The sequence below is a fragment of the Aspergillus luchuensis genome, chromosome 6, assembly GCF_016861625.1.
Source record: "Aspergillus luchuensis IFO 4308 DNA, chromosome 6, nearly complete sequence".
Classification (NCBI taxonomy): domain Eukaryota; kingdom Fungi; phylum Ascomycota; class Eurotiomycetes; order Eurotiales; family Aspergillaceae; genus Aspergillus; species Aspergillus luchuensis.
The window spans coordinates 2,407,749-2,422,784 of NC_054854.1; the positions used below are offsets into that span (position 1 = coordinate 2,407,749).

At 52.5% G+C, this 15,036-nt stretch overlaps 9 protein-coding genes across 9 annotated transcripts; 5 read left to right on the forward strand and 4 right to left on the reverse strand.

Moving 5' to 3' along the window:
* Window positions 1–481: 481 nt before the first annotated feature.
* Window positions 482–1,095, forward strand: AKAW2_60798S (mitochondrial 54S ribosomal protein uL14m; the record flags this gene model as incomplete). The annotated part of the gene is made up of 4 exons (XM_041692963.1): window positions 482–496; window positions 572–656; window positions 728–952; window positions 1,025–1,095. The coding sequence occupies 4 exons, from the start codon at window positions 482–484 to the stop codon at window positions 1,093–1,095; spliced, it is 396 nt and encodes a 131-aa protein (XP_041546296.1).
* A 192-nt stretch (window positions 1,096–1,287) lies between these two features.
* On the reverse strand, window positions 1,288–1,985 carry RPB9 (DNA-directed RNA polymerase II core subunit RPB9; the record flags this gene model as incomplete). Its single annotated transcript, XM_041692964.1, has 4 exons — window positions 1,288–1,332; window positions 1,395–1,484; window positions 1,684–1,855; window positions 1,906–1,985. The coding sequence occupies 4 exons, from the start codon at window positions 1,983–1,985 to the stop codon at window positions 1,288–1,290; spliced, it is 387 nt and encodes a 128-aa protein (XP_041546297.1).
* Window positions 1,986–2,422: 437 nt separating this feature from the next.
* Window positions 2,423–3,151, forward strand: pin1 (peptidylprolyl isomerase ESS1; the record flags this gene model as incomplete). Its single annotated transcript, XM_041692965.1, has 4 exons — window positions 2,423–2,425; window positions 2,503–2,906; window positions 2,954–3,070; window positions 3,142–3,151. The coding sequence occupies 4 exons, from the start codon at window positions 2,423–2,425 to the stop codon at window positions 3,149–3,151; spliced, it is 534 nt and encodes a 177-aa protein (XP_041546298.1).
* Window positions 3,152–4,108: 957 nt separating this feature from the next.
* On the forward strand, window positions 4,109–4,894 carry AKAW2_60801S (uncharacterized protein; the record flags this gene model as incomplete). The annotated part of the gene is made up of 1 exon (XM_041692966.1): window positions 4,109–4,894. The coding sequence occupies one exon, from the start codon at window positions 4,109–4,111 to the stop codon at window positions 4,892–4,894; it is 786 nt and encodes a 261-aa protein (XP_041546299.1).
* A 1,685-nt stretch (window positions 4,895–6,579) lies between these two features.
* On the reverse strand, window positions 6,580–9,368 carry AKAW2_60802A (uncharacterized protein; the record flags this gene model as incomplete). Its single annotated transcript, XM_041692968.1, has 4 exons — window positions 6,580–6,637; window positions 6,694–6,869; window positions 6,920–9,025; window positions 9,084–9,368. The coding sequence occupies 4 exons, from the start codon at window positions 9,366–9,368 to the stop codon at window positions 6,580–6,582; spliced, it is 2,625 nt and encodes an 874-aa protein (XP_041546300.1).
* Window positions 9,369–9,723: 355 nt separating this feature from the next.
* On the forward strand, window positions 9,724–10,467 carry CBC2 (nuclear cap-binding protein subunit CBC2; the record flags this gene model as incomplete). Its single annotated transcript, XM_041692969.1, has 5 exons — window positions 9,724–9,789; window positions 9,850–9,944; window positions 9,993–10,037; window positions 10,093–10,284; window positions 10,335–10,467. The coding sequence occupies 5 exons, from the start codon at window positions 9,724–9,726 to the stop codon at window positions 10,465–10,467; spliced, it is 531 nt and encodes a 176-aa protein (XP_041546301.1).
* A 149-nt stretch (window positions 10,468–10,616) lies between these two features.
* AKAW2_60804A (pyridoxal 5'-phosphate synthase glutaminase subunit PdxT) lies at window positions 10,617–11,502 on the reverse strand (the record flags this gene model as incomplete). The annotated part of the gene is made up of 2 exons (XM_041692970.1): window positions 10,617–11,190; window positions 11,249–11,502. 2 exons carry the CDS (start codon window positions 11,500–11,502, stop codon window positions 10,617–10,619), a joined length of 828 nt encoding a protein of 275 aa, XP_041546302.1.
* A 415-nt stretch (window positions 11,503–11,917) lies between these two features.
* AKAW2_60805S (4'-phosphopantetheinyl transferase family protein) lies at window positions 11,918–12,877 on the forward strand (the record flags this gene model as incomplete). The annotated part of the gene is made up of 1 exon (XM_041692971.1): window positions 11,918–12,877. The coding sequence occupies one exon, from the start codon at window positions 11,918–11,920 to the stop codon at window positions 12,875–12,877; it is 960 nt and encodes a 319-aa protein (XP_041546303.1).
* A 384-nt stretch (window positions 12,878–13,261) lies between these two features.
* Window positions 13,262–14,685, reverse strand: SLC1 (1-acylglycerol-3-phosphate O-acyltransferase SLC1; the record flags this gene model as incomplete). The annotated part of the gene is made up of 3 exons (XM_041692972.1): window positions 13,262–13,431; window positions 13,489–14,253; window positions 14,325–14,685. The coding sequence occupies 3 exons, from the start codon at window positions 14,683–14,685 to the stop codon at window positions 13,262–13,264; spliced, it is 1,296 nt and encodes a 431-aa protein (XP_041546304.1).
* Between the last annotated feature and the right edge of the window lie 351 nt (window positions 14,686–15,036).

The following is a 15,036-nucleotide window of genomic DNA, read 5'->3' on the forward strand; positions in this document are numbered from 1 at the left end:
ATTTGAGGGGGTGATAAGAGTGTGGGTGGAATTAATGGTAGGAATGAGGCGTCAAAGCGTCAAGGGGAAGAAACAGCGGAAGGTCGGGAAGCAGAGAAGACGAGAACTACTAGAAATATATATGGGCGCCAAACAGTTTTGGGGGGTGGGAAAGGAGCGGGATTGAGAAGAAAAATTTTAGGGAACGACGTGAATACGAAGAGGAGTGACTGGCATGATGAACAAAGGAAACGAAGGAGAGGCAGTGAAAGTTAGCGCGCATGAAAGGACAAACTCGCAGATTGACATGATAGTAATAATTAATGTGAAGGCTGGCGCTGGTGCTGCTGCAGTGCCCCCGTCCGGGGTCGGTCGTCGGCGAAACCTGCCGGCCCGCCAAACTGCCTGGCGCTGCTTTTCTTTCGGCCATCCCCATCTCTCTCTATACTCCCCTCACTCCCCCCGACATTCTTTCCACCTCCGGACAGGGTACACAGTCAAGATGATTCAATTAAAGGTGTGTGAGCGATTCTACTGATGTTCGTGATGGGGGAGAGGAGATTTTTCGCGGACTGACAAATCCCCGATCCAGACAATGCTCAACTGCATCGACAACTCCGGCGCCGCCGTTGTCGAGTGCGTGAATGTCCTGAAAAAGAAGCGCCCCGCCACCGTTGGTACGATAATTTCGCCGTTTCCATTCACTATCAAAGGGATAACACTGATGTTGGGGTTCCGGGATGAATAGGTGACCGCATCGTGGTCGTGGTCCAGAAGCAACGAAATTTCGGCCCCGACAGCAGCAACAACGTCGGTATCGCAAACAAGGTTCGCCGAGGAGACATTCGCCATGCCGTTGTCGTCCGCGCGGCCAAGGAAATGCAGCGCCCCGATGGTTCGATCGTCAAGTTCGATGACAATGCCTGTGTTCTCGTCAACAAGTCCGGAGACCCCATCGGAACAAGAATGAACGGTCAGTCTAGCCAATTACAGCGGAACATGATCGAGTCGGTATTAGAGAAATGGCTTTACTGACATATACTAGGTGTCGTGGCTACGGAACTACGGGGACGACAGTGGTCGAAGATCCTGTCGTTGGCGCCGATGCATGTGTAGGATATACCTTTTATTTGGAAGCGAATTGTTCTTATATTTATCCCGTTTGTAGCAATAGAAATTTCTTTCTCTTTTCAAACTCCCCTTTTCTTTGCCCAAACATCGCCAGAACTCCACAAAAAATGCTGCTTAACGGAACAAAAACCAAGATCGGGTATCAGGTACATGACATGTAGTATGGCAAATCGAGCATTAGACGAAAACATTGCCGCACGCGCAACAGACGTAGTAGAGTTTCTGGAAAGTAAGCGTCAGCCGATACCTTCATGAATGCGGGGTGAACCGGCATGAAGGCTTACCATTCCCGTTTCTGCGGAACGCTGTTGCGACTGGAAGAAGACTGCATCGGCTTCGCCGCAGCTCGGGCAGAGCTTGTTGGAACGAGGAAGCTAAGGAAAGAGTGGGTTAGCCACGGAAATTTCAAGACAACTTGGAATTTATCCATGACGCGAGCGCGGCGCATGCTGGACCTCATGACGACGAAAAGCCATCATAATCCTCTTCGGACCAGGAGTCCTCGGAGGATGTGTCACAGACGAAGCAGGTAATCTCTTCCCCACAATGATCACAGAAACCCGGGAGACAAACCGTAGGATCAGATCCCACATCCTGGGTCACACCAGCGGTATCTCCGACTTGAGTGCTGAGCTTGTTTTGGTAAACGCAGTAGGAGGTTGCGGGCTCGCCGACATGGCAGGTTCGGCAGGTGAACATCAACCGGTTGTTGATGCGGTCTTCCTTCGGGTAGAGCAAGTTGGAACTGTAAACGTTAGCAGAAGGTTCAGAAAGAATGAAGAGATCAAAACTTACCATTCGCGGCAGAATCGAAAGTGAATTTGATCGGTGGGCTTGCTATCGCCACCGGCAGAGGGGGATGGGCTGGCAGACATTTTCGGAGGTTGTATTACTGATAAAGTGTGCCGGAAAGTAATGAGATCACGCGTATTGATATGGAGCGAGTGTGTTGTATCCGCTGGAAAGCTTTCACTTGAAACAGATAGAAACGAAAGACGCGAAGAGCGGCTGATGGGAATAGAGAGATGGCCGGGGGGGATCGTCAATGGAAGTCGGAAGAAGCGTTGAACCAAGCACCACCGGCTAGTTCCATGACTTGCAGCTCACCGCCCCGTCAATGTTTGCAGTGTTTGCAGCCATCCCTCCCCCGCAGTTTGTCCCGCAGCTGCAAGTACCAGCAAAGCCTCTCCGACTCCTGCAACTTTATATAACTCCACTAGTCCCCCCGCGTCATTTCTGGATCCTTGTCTTCCTTCGTGAAGCTATAGACTCCTCCGCAGATTTTAGACTTACACACATCCTATTTCACAACATGGTATGCCAATATTCAATCCTGTCGTAGAAGATCATGTTTACCCAAATTGGGATCTGTGCTGACTGTAAACACTACAGGTAGAGACAGGTCTTCCGGCAGGTTGGGAGGTTCGCCACTCCAACTCTAAGAACCTTCCCTACTACTTCAACCCTATGACGAAAGAGTCTCGCTGGGAGCCGCCGGCCGACACAGATACGGAGAAGCTCAAGTTCTATATGGCCAACTATCACAGCGGACCCGCAGGACGCTCTGATGGAAACGGTCACAATGAGGGCAAGATCCGCTGCAGCCATCTTCTCGTTAAGCACAGGGACAGTAGGCGTCCCAGCAGCTGGAGGGAGGCCGAAATCACCCGTTCGAAAGAGGAGGCTATCGAGATCCTCAGAAGCCACGAGGCGCGCATCAATGCGGGAGAAGCCAGTCTGGGTGACATTGCTGTATCGGAGTCCGACTGCAGCAGTGCTAGGAAACGTGGAGATCTGTACGTATTTATGCTACCGCTGCAGATACTGGACTAATCTATGTCAGGGGCTTCTTTGGACGGAATGAGATGCAGAAAGAGTTTGAGGACGCCGCCTTTGCACTCCAGCCTGGTCAGGTCAGTGGGATTGTGGAGACGGCCTCTGGTGTCCATTTGATTGAACGGTACGTGATCTGAGTGTGATTCAGAGATTTGCGTTGTTGATCAGCACTTGCTAACGTATCGAATTGTGCAGGGTTCAGTAAATTCTATGATGACATATATACGTGTATTTACTTGGAAGAGATCTCTATATCTTTTTACATGAGTTCTTCACAATTTGTCATTCAACGTAGATACGTAGTCTTGATGAATGTACACAAGGTATCTTTGAGCCGTAAATCAAGCGCTACAGGACGGTGGCTGTATCTTGCAGACTGTTGCTACTGACTTGGATAGGAGATGTGACTTGCATATGAGAGGCGCCTTATATTACTAGCCCAAAATTTGGTCTCTCATTCGGTTTGTTCAATCTGCAGCGCTTCCTCCCTGCTATTGGATGTGGTATCATAATGATTTTGTGCTGATCTTCGTCCTACTGTATAGCGTACCAGCCGTGATCTATCTACAACTCTACAACTACATCATACTCTACATCTGAATTTCTAGCTTTCTAAACTAGCTTTATCCGTCAGCAAACAAAACCCTAATAATCAATCAGATCAAGTCGACAACCTACTCTACGTCGTCAGCACCAGACCGGAGTGCAGGGCTGGTGTACCCCCGGATCCTGTCCTACCTGTCTGCTGAGGTGACACTGATAACTATTACTCCTGTTTGTCAGACCATCAGATCTGTCAAAGCTTCTCATCGATTACACTGGCTTGGGATATCATCATTTGCAGCTACGATGCTTCTTCTTCTACCTTTACTACCCTGACTATCAACTTGATGCTAGCAAACATGGATCAAGGAAAGATGAAGGAATAGAAAGCTGGAAGTCCAATCCGGTCACATCTATGGTTTTCCATCCTTGTCCGACTAGCCTGCCCGACTAGGCAGATGGAGGCGGTGATGGGGAGCTTCCGCGAGAGCTTCAGCTCTCTCCGTCGCTCTGCACAAGTGTAGTCCGGTCCTTTTGCAGTGTCTCCATTTGATGCTCTCCCATCTTTCATCGCTCAACCTCCTCACATTTCATCTCAAAAAGAGATTTCTTAACAAAAATGTCCTTGCCAGCGCCTGAGTCTACCAAATTCCCGTTCTCGCCTCGGCCTGATTCCGTCGATGCCTACCTGGCTGAGCAGGGTATGCTGTCGGTCTCAGAACAACGCATCAATGACGTCCTGACTCAGTCTGGCATAAGAGCTGAATGCATCTACCTTCCCCCACACCTTTCTAGGATCCTTCCCTCGAGGTTGATTCACGTCGTCTCACAAATACGCTTCGAGGCCTACAAAGCCATTATGATCATGCGGATCTGTAACTCCTGGTACCGAAGGAGGTACGAATACCTGCACCCTGACGACGACTCCCCGTTTCTTCAACGGCATATTCAATCTGTCCAGCTCCTCCTTGGGTGGGACAAGGACAACAAGCCTGTTAAAGACCAGCCTATTGCGGTGGCGGACCCGAAAATTCCTGAAGGTTCGATCACGTTGGGCTCGCACCGGCGCAGATACACGGCCTACAAGGATTTTCATGATGAAATGGTGTGGAGTATTCGTTGTTGGGTCTATCAGTCCAGATTCTATGCCTACCGCATGCTGGCGGTGAAAAGTTTCAAACCCGATTTACCGTCGGATGTCCTTCCGGCATTCGATGCATGGTTGGAGGGGGATTTTCATACGGAGACCCGAAAATTGATTCGTCTGTCGAGGAGCGTCCCCTTTTCTCCTTTGTACGAGGTCGCTGTTGATGAGCTGGCCACGGCCATTACCCAAAAAGTCGAAGGTGGTGAGGCAATTGCACGAACTTGGAAAGACTTCGCAACAGGTCCGCATAGCTATTAGCTCTTCCTTCTTGAATGACCAGCTGCATGAAGTATGGTGTTAATGAGGCTATGGAGTTCTTGGTTGTTCATATTCTGGGCTACGAGTGTCATGACTGATGTGGGAATGAGAACATGCATAAACAGCTTGGGAAATTGCTTTTGTTGGATATTTCGGCTATTTCTTTATTCAGGTGTGGACATACCCATACATTGCTTGGGATCAAAAATATAAATCGCTTTGACAATACATTCACTGTAGTGCTGTCTGGATTTAGTCGGAAACACCCAGACACTTGCCCGTTATAATCTGACAGTTCCCATACCGACGCTGCCAAACGACACCACCTGCCGTTCATACCATATCTCACAACTAGAGAGGGACAAGACTTTCTTTACTCGTTAACTTTCTCTGTGTACAATACTTAAAGCACTGATCATATCCTTCTCAGATCATTCAGATTCATCCATGTGATTCGATTCACTACTACTCTTCATTCTTCACGTGAGCATCAAACCCTACTAGGATTATCCTTTCTTGAGAAGAGGTAAGTCATCATCAAGCCACGATACATTTAAGAATATCTATATACCTCTTGCATCTCGACTGTGTTTTCTGTCATTATATTTTAAATCAATGTCATGCATCATTCTTTCTATTATCTCGCCCAACAGACAACACATCCACCTACCCGCACGCCAAATATATATCCATCCCTCCACCCCAACCAACACCCACTCATCATTGCAAATTCCCATACTAACCACTGCAGTGCACTCTCAAACCTAAATCTAGCTAGCATCTACCACCCAGAAAACCTCACACCCAACTCAACAAACCAAACCCCCAAGAAAAAGTACCACACAACAACAATGTGCCTAACCCTAACAACCAAACACCCCCTCTGCGGATGCCTCACCACCACAACATTCACGCCCTGCCGCCTCATCCCCTGGAACCGGTGTCTGCGACGCGAGATGATAATAGTCGAGGGAACGCGCCGGCGGAACAATCTTCTCTGCGAAGCTTGCAGCGACAGCAGCAGCAGATATTCCGAACGGAGAATGAACAGACTATGCACTCTGATGGCATGTCTTGAGGGATTTGACTCGGACGTTGAGTTTGCTTGTTTGGATGTAGATGATGAACAACATGGTCAGGATGACGGTGTTCAGGAGTTCCGGTTGGGAGAACATGATGATTATAGTAATAGTGGCGATGGTGGTAGTGGTGGGAGTAGTGATGAGGGTTGGTATGGAGATGGAGATGGAGATGGAGATGGAGATGGAGAGGGCGAAGAAGGGGATGAGGAAGAAGAATATATAGAAGAGTCCTCCTCCTCCTCCTCCTCAGAGGAAGAACTGGTGGTGCTTCGGTGTGACCTGAGTAGAGTTTGTGATTCGATTGCTTCGTCGCGCGTTTGTCATGGCACTGGGATGATGGGGAGGGAGAAGAGGCGGTTTGGGAGAGGGAGGGTACGCGGGCCTAAGAGGAGGGATACGGCTGATGAGGAGGCTATGGAGATGGATATGGCGATGGCGAGGGCGAGGCTGGTGGATGAGAGGGGTTCTTCTATTTCTACGGTCTCATCGATATGATGGGGTTGTTTGATGTGGGTAAGAGATTGACCGTGATTGCATTCGTAGTATTTCTAGTCAAGTCAAAACAAGCCAGTTCATGCATGCTTCTAACTACTGTGGTATCCATTATAACGCTGTGTTGAGCCGTTCGAGACGCGATGTGATGTTGTCGATGATGGCCGATCTAGAGTATTTCATTAGTATATGACCCTATAGTCATGAAGAATGAAGCAGACGTACTCTCGTTCCACCATCAGCATAGCATCCGCAACCTTTTGCTTTTGTAGTCGTGCCGAAACCGAAACGCGAGGTTGAGCACCACCTGGCGACGCTGGACTGCCCGGTTCAGCGGCGATGGGCGACTTGACTGCGAGAGTCTTGGCCTCGCTGAGGAGATCGCCGGCAATCTCCTTCACCTATATGGTTGTTAGTATCATGCTTATTAGACACACTGGAATGAACTTACAGCAGCGAGCCGTTGTGTCAGGTCGCCATCGCCCTCTGGCTGATCCACTGACTCCGACAACGTCTCAACTTCAGTAACCCACGACTTCTCCTTATCGCTAAGTGGACGGCCACCGGATTTCAAGACCTTGTTACGCAGTGCTTCGTAGCGTTGTACAAGCTGTGCCTGCTTGTCCTTCGCTGCCTGCAGTCGCTGGTCCAGTGCTTCTCCGTTGCGGGACCCCTCCATCCGTTTGCCATCCTCGCCAATTTCGCTGGACACGCCCTTGACTCGGTCAGCGACGTCGGCGAGCTGTTTCAGCTGATCACGCATCTCGCCCTGCAAACGCTCGCAGCGGCGGAAGAGGTCAGAGGCGGCGCGCTCGAGGGCGTTGGTGTGGGCGGACAGGATGCGGTGCGCAGCTGCAACCAGGTCCAGTGTGGCAGGGGATAGCCGAACTTGCTCCTTCAAGGCCTGGCGTTGACGGTGCGGGACGTGTTTGTCGATGAAGAACTCCAGAGGGGGCTCTGCGTAGAAGATGGCCGGGACTTGGTATGGAGGCCGACGAGGGGGCAGGATGGGCGAGCCCGGGACTTGTTCCTCCGGGTCGAAGATGTGGAGATCGGCGATGGAGGGAAGAACCTCTGGTGCGTCCAAGATGGCAGCGTGGGGGGTGGAGGAGTGGGATGTGAGTAGCAAGTAGCCCAGGTCGTAGTCGTAGTACACCAATGCGGCTGGTAGGTGGCCCGTCAAGTCTTTGGCGCCTGCGGCATTTCCATCAACCTCAAGTATCCGTTCTCTCAAAGACGCAGTGCCTTCGCAAAGGATTTGCAGGCGGAAAGAACTGCCGGCGGTGTCCTCTGACTGCAGCTCAGCCTCGAGTCGCTGAACCCAGGAAGTGAGAGAGATATAGGTGACGTTGTTGGTGTTCGTAACGAAGAAGCTGTACCGCGAGTAGGCATCCTTTGTAAAAGTAGGCCAGTTGCTGGACGAGTCACGCTCCCCTCTAATCGTGTCCAAGGATTCCACGAGCAGGAGATCGGATGGTTCGGAGACAGGAGTGCTGAAGACGTTCTTCTTCGCCTTAGGGAGCCACTGTCCTTCAACGCCATCGAGCTCGAGGCAGACATGAATCCTACCGCTTCCAGTCGAAAGGCAGATGACCGTGGCAGACAGACGGTCATCTCCGCTCTCTTCCAGAGCGCGCACCTCCTCACCCATCATGAGCGCATCGAGATCAACCTTGGCACCGATGACCAGGATATCGCAGAGGTCCAGGTCATCGATCTCATCGCCCGTGTCGAACCGGAACGGGCCCTGTAATCTGGGGATCGCACTGGGATTGGCTGGGCGCGTGAGGACGTCAGACCCAGAGCCCGTCTCCGAATCAAACTCCGTATGTAAAGGATCCTGGTTATCAATTTCGGCCAGCCAGTCGTACTGCTGCCGGCAGGCAGTCAGGTCATCCTCATACTCGGCAGGATCCTCCTCCAAAGAAGCCAGCTTCGGAACAATAGCCGTAGTCAACGAAGGGATGGTAGTTGACGGCGCGCGCCACTTGGAGGGCAACAACGGACACAGAGCGTATAGATCGCCTGGTCTCATTGCAACCCACAGAGTCATAGGTGCCCATGCATCCTCGCGTTCATTTCCGCTGCCACCAAAGCAAGCAGACGCAACTTCCATGTCGATAAAATCAGCCGAGAATCCCTTGTTCTTCCCGAATCCCGACGGCGCAAAGTCCTGGTCCGATGAAGTTCCGTCCACCAGCTTCCTCAGGTCGACAGCCAGGGTCGGACGGTCAAATGACCAGTGGTTGTTCCGATCCAATTCCCACACTCGGACGGCAGCATCAGCCGTGATAGTCACGAAACAGCCCCCGAGGTTGGTGTGTACGCCTAATGGATGCCATAGCGCCGACACCACAGGCGATTCGGGAATGACGTGGGTGGTCGGGCCAAGCTGGTAAGATTTTACGCGGATGGGAGAGCTGTCTGTTCCAGATAGATGGGAAGGATCAGGCAGCACGGCGATGAAGACGGTGCGATCGGCAACGATGGCAAGGAATGCGCCATTTGGTGAGGGAATCAATTGACGGATTTTCTCGAAGACAGGAACATTTAGGACCTATACGGCATCAGTTTAGCTTCAAATCAGCAATAAAGCACTGGTATATATGTCCTACCCTGTACTGCACAGTGCGATCCTCAGACTGCTGCTTGTCATTCGACCTGGAGTTGTGCTGCCATTCATCCTTCAGTCTGGTCAGGCTGGACCAGCGAATCTGGTTATCAACGACGGTAAATAGTTCATTCCCCCGCTTCGCTTGAATGCGCGTAGGTCCCGAATAGACGACTTCTTTCGTTCCGGGTGTATGTTCTGGTGATTTGGAGCCGGAGCTGGCAAAGATGGAGGCACCCGGCGCCGGGCGCGAGAGCCACGGCGGAGTGTAGCTGATGACTTTCGGCATGGTCGAGGGCGATTCTTTGTGGCAAACAAGTTGAGATTGACAAGCCTTACAAACTCATCCTGCGCTTGAAGCCAAATGCGAGAGGGGAGGGAAGAAGCCGAAAGCACGACGGAGAGGAAAGGCAATAAACAGCTCCCGTCGGGGAAATTTTGGGCGGAAGCTGAAGCTGGATTGAAGAAGGGCGGCGCGCCAAGAAGCAAGACTCCCGTTGGTTGTTGCTTCAGCTTCCCGACCTGTTCGGATCTTCTTTGCAGACTCACTTCCTCTTGTTGTTTAGTGAACTCCGCTCACATAGCTTCCCGGCGTTCATTGTTATTTCCTTTATTCAATTTTTGCTTGCCTAACGCCGAGCATCATGAGCACCCTCGTTCACAATACCGTCGAACGCCTCGACCGGCCGAGTGCCTACTACCTGGGCAAGGTGAGCTTCATCCCCAAGGCTACCGAACCATTACAATACTAATTGGTGAACTCTCTCCAGAACAAGCGTCGCAAGTTCAGCCACGATGAGGCCGAAAAGCCTGAAGATCCCGTCGACAACCTAAAGGATGCCACCACTCTCTACGTCGGTAATCTGTATGTTATGGAATGATCGCCTCTGTCAAGTCCATGCTAACAGCACAGTTCTTTCTACACCACCGAAGAGCAGATCCACGAACTATTTGCCAAGTGAGCGGAAACCACCGAATGCGCTATCTACGAGTAACGAGCTGACCGAGTACAGGTGCGGCGAGATTAAGCGACTAGTTATGGGTCTGGATCGGTACAACAAGACCCCCTGCGGATTTTGCTTCGTCGAGTACTACACCCATCAGGATGCGCTGGACTGTTTGAAATACATTGGCGGCACAAAGCTGGATGAGAGAATTATCCGGACGGATCTGGATCCTGGCTTCGAGGAGGGTCGGCAATACGGGTATGTAGATGATCTGGTTTCTCAAAGGTGCAGGCTGCTGACGTTGGTAGACGTGGTAAATCGGGTGGTCAGGTCCGCGACGAGTACCGCGAGGAATACGACCCTGGCCGTGGTGGCTATGGACGTGCCTATGCGGATGACCAGCGACGACGGGAGGAAGAGGAGTACGGCAAGGGTAAGTGAAAAGGGGAAGACAGACATATTCAGGTTGGCGCAAAAACGGCGTTTTCATATGTACAATCTATTTCTATCATTGCTAGAAAGGCATTCAAGAAAGAAAAATTTACATCCAATACCCCGACGCTATGCATCATCAGTCATGATGTTGCCTTTTATGTGTGATGCGCGGCATGTCTTTTCTTCACTGATTCCTCGACCTGGCGCAACCACCACGCATGGATGCGGGCGTCGTCAGTCAGCTCCGGGTGGAAGCTTGTTCCAAAGACGTTCCCTTGGCGGACCGCGATGATGTCCCCCGTCTCGTCATCGGCGTTAATGGGCGTTCCCTGGCAGGCCAATCTGGCAGCCCGTCCGGGCAGAGCTGCCAAAACCTCCACACTATCTGCCATGGCCTGACGAGCGACCTCGTCTTCCGCCTGGCGCGCCGGCGCAATGACAGTTTCTTCACGCTGGGCCTCGGCCACTTGTTCGCCCTCTTGGTGAGGGAGGATTTTCTCCACGACGGGGGCGCGGATAAAGACGGCGGGGAAGGCGGGCTGATTAGCGCCCAGGAAGGGCAGGTCGAGAGGGGCCTGGAAACTCTCGGTCTGTCGGCCGAAATGGTTGCGATTGACACGCACGTCCAGCCCACCGATCAGATCCTGACCACCTTTCTTTGTGCGGTTGGCCGACTCAGCGAGGAGGATCAGACCGGCGCAAGTACCCCAAGTAGGCCTCCGGTGGACCCTGGATGCCAATTAGTATGAACCATAGAGCAACGATGCGGAAAATCGATCAGACATACTTGACAAAGTCTCGCAAAGGCTCCAAGAGGTTAGACCTAGCGGCAACAAGGGCCATGGTTGTGCTTTCGCCTCCGGGCAGCACCAGCGCATCGCATCGCTCGAGTTCCTGCGGGGTGCGCACTTCGATGAAGTCCCATTGCGAGGCGGAACTGCGGTCTTTGGCGGGCAAATCGGCGGCCGCACTCTTCAGCAACTGGATATGTTCGTAGAAGGCGCCTTGCAAGGCGAGCACGCCGACGGTGATGCAGCCCATGGCGAAGTCTAGAATGTGAGTCAGTGGCGGCAATAATAGAACTATGACTCCAAACTCTCTATACTATTTGATGGGAGCAACGCCGCCTTATGTCAGCGGATCAATGTCGGACCGCTTATCACCACGTGCTGCCCCGCGTTCAGCCTGACATTGGAGATGTTGACATTCTAGATTTATTGCCTTCATTACTTTGTTGTGACAATAAACTGGTTGTGGACCATTGTGTACGGCGCTGAGGTTTATAATTGGTGTACCTGAATCTCGGAATGCATCAATGACCCTCGTGGAAAAGCAATCCAACCCCTCATCTCACCTCCGCATAGACACCCGATCTCCTCACATCAGCTAAGATACACCCTACACCTCACATCTCACATCTCACTCCATTGAACACCACCACACCAACCCACCCAAAATGACCACCGCATCCGACCCCAAACCCACCCTCGTCCGGTGGTACATCGACACCCGGCCCCTAACCAGCACCTCTCCGGCCCTCCCCCTCCTCGAGACCCTCCAACCCACCGAACAACAAGCCATCCAGAAATACTACCACCTCAAGGACCGGCACATGTCCCTCGCCTCCAACCTGCTCAAATACCTCTTCATCCACCGCACCTGCCGCATCCCCTGGTCCCAAATCACCATCAGCCGGACCCCAGCCCCGCACCACCGACCCTGCTTCATCCCATCAGCAGCAATCCTCTCCTCCTCATCCACCGCCCCAATCCCAACAGTCGAATTCAACGTCAGCCACCAAGACTCAATGGTCGCCTTAGCCGGCACCACCATCCCACCCAATTCCCCAAAGGAAGAAATCCAAGTCGGAATCGACATCACCAGCACAACAGAACACCTACGCTCCCCGCGGAACCCATCCCCGCCTACCCGCTCCGCATTCCTGGAGTACGTATCCATCTTCACGGAGATATTCTCTGCGAGGGAACTGTCGTTAATAAAGTCCCTGACGCATCCTGTTCACGGGTACTCGGTGTCGTCGACGGAGGGGGTGGTGTATAGTTATCGGGTGTTCTTTGCGTATTGGGCGCTGAAGGAGGCGTATATTAAAATGACGGGGGAGGCGTTGTTGGCGGAGTGGTTGAGGGAGTTGGAGTTCTTGGATGTGAGGGTTCCCGATACGGATGGGGAGGTGTATCGTGGGGTTAGGGTGTTGATGAAGGGGAGGGAGGTGAAGGAGGTGAGGGTGGAGGTGCAGGCGTTTGAGGGGGGGTATTTGGTTGCGACGGCTGCTAGGGGGGGTAGGGTTGGGAGGGTAGAGGGGGACGGGGAGGATGTGTGGGAGGGGTTGAGGAGGTTGGATGTTGAGGGGGATGTTAGGGAGTGTGCGGAGGGGAAGTGTGCTTGTTTGGGGTGATGGTATCTTATCTACGATATGTGGGTATTGTCGTTTGCGTAGGTTGGTTTTGGTGAAGTGACGGTCTAAAAAAGCATTAAGAATATGCTCTATATACAATCTAGGAAAGAAACCCATGGGCAGCGTCATGCAATGGATGCCCTGACGAACCCCAAGACAAGGTCTTTACTTTACCTCCCGCTGCGTCTTTCTTTCTACTGGATTATGTCCCTCCAGTTAGCTCCTCTCGCCCCATCAACATCTGTTGCTGTTTCCCTAACCAGTCGGGGTATCCACACACACTCCCTCTCTGTCTCGCCAATTTAAGCAATCGTGTCGTGTAATCGTAGCAGACGGGAATAACATTAATTCAATCAGCCAGACAAGTTGATCTGTTTGTTATCCCTACAGCTCCACAGCAGTGGACTTGCCGTTCGCGGCAACCGTCGAATCCACCTCCTGCTTGTCCTTGTCGGCCAACTCGAGTAGGGCCTTGAGCATGGACTCTCGCGTGGACTTGGTCAAAGCGTCGATGTCGGCGGTCGTGAGACCTTCCGTGCTGATTGGGGGGAGGACTATTTGTAGTTAGAACTTCATAAATCCAGCCAGAAGGCGAAGAGGGTGAAACGTACCCTTGATCTTGATCGTGCCCGGCTCGAACCTCATGTTCCGGGGAGACAGCACATGCGAGTAATTCTCCGTAACCACCGGCACAATTGGCACACCCGCCTTCAGCGCAAGATGGAACGCACCCTTCTTGAAGGGCAACAGTTCCGGAGTATCAGAGTAGCTGCGCGTGCCCTCGGCGAAGATAAAGACGCTCTGGCGATGGTTGCGCATCTCATCGGCAGCACTATCAAAGGCCTTGACAGCCGTTTCGCGGTTGGCACGATCAATGAAGACGGTGCGAGAGAGGGACATGAACCAGCCGAGGAAGGGAATATATTTGAGGGACTTCTTGGCCGTGACACTGCAGTACGGAGGGAAGATGTAGCCGAGCATGAGCACGTCCAGTTCGGACTGGTGGTTTGCGATGAACACGGCGGGTCGGGTGTTCAGGTGTTCAGCACCTTCGATGATGTTGAAAGTCACGCCGGTGGTGTAGCGCATGACCCACTTGAAACTGCGCGCGGTGGCATATTGCGAGATGCGGCCGTAGCCAGCGATCCGGAGCACAATTGAGGCGACGACGCCGTAGGTGGCGCAGAGGAGGAGGGAGCCATAGGCGGCGAGACACCGGGCGACGAAGGCGGCGCGGGGAACTTTTTGGCCGAGGGCGAAGAGAGAGAGCGTGAAGACGACGAAGGAGCTGATGCCCGAGGCGACGTAGGAGAAGAGGGACATGGTGGTCGTGGTGGAGAGGGGGTTTTCAGGTGGGGGAAAGAGAACCGGCTGATCTGCATCAGGAACGGGTTAGATGGGGGCTTTATAGCCAGAAGCCTAAGGGTGGGCTCGGGGCAAAGCGAACCTGGGGTTCTCTGGGGTATGCGGACTTTGGGGATGACGAGGTCAGGCGAGAGGGCCGCAAAGACGGTGCATGACCCGGCGGTAGGGGTGGCGGGAAGAAGGGGAGGAGGAAGCGGAGAAGGACTAGGAAGAGGGATGTCGGGGAGGAAGAGAAGGAGAGTGAGAAGAAGATTGACAGAAACCTTGAATTTAGGGGAACAGAGAGGGAGATCTTCGCGGCATCCAAAGAATCCCAAACTCTCGTCTTTCGGTCTCAACGGATTTGGATGGATTTCCGCCGGTTTCTGCCGCCTCACCGCCTGTTGCTCCGCCCAACATCCCGGTATAGTACTCAACCGCCAGCCAACTGAATCTAGTATCATTGCTCTACAAGTATGAAGACAAGTGGGTATCAATGTGCTAATAATAGCTCGATTATGCAGGCGCTCGGACAACAGTCTTCCAAGAAGATATGTTCAGCTCCGTCGTCCGGCCTCGTCCCTTCCCAGCCTCCCACGCTAACATACAGAATCCAATCCAGATGCCTCGACCCTCGCGAGGTCTGGATGCTCGCAATGCCAGTTCTAACCAACCCACCGGCGAACGCCCTCGTAATGCTGATGCTGGTGCAAATTCAACCCAGAAAGAGAGAAAGAGAAAAGACAAACGCCGCTCCTCGCCAATAGGGATTCCATGGTACAGATGGGTTCATGTACAACAGGAACCCGTCAAAG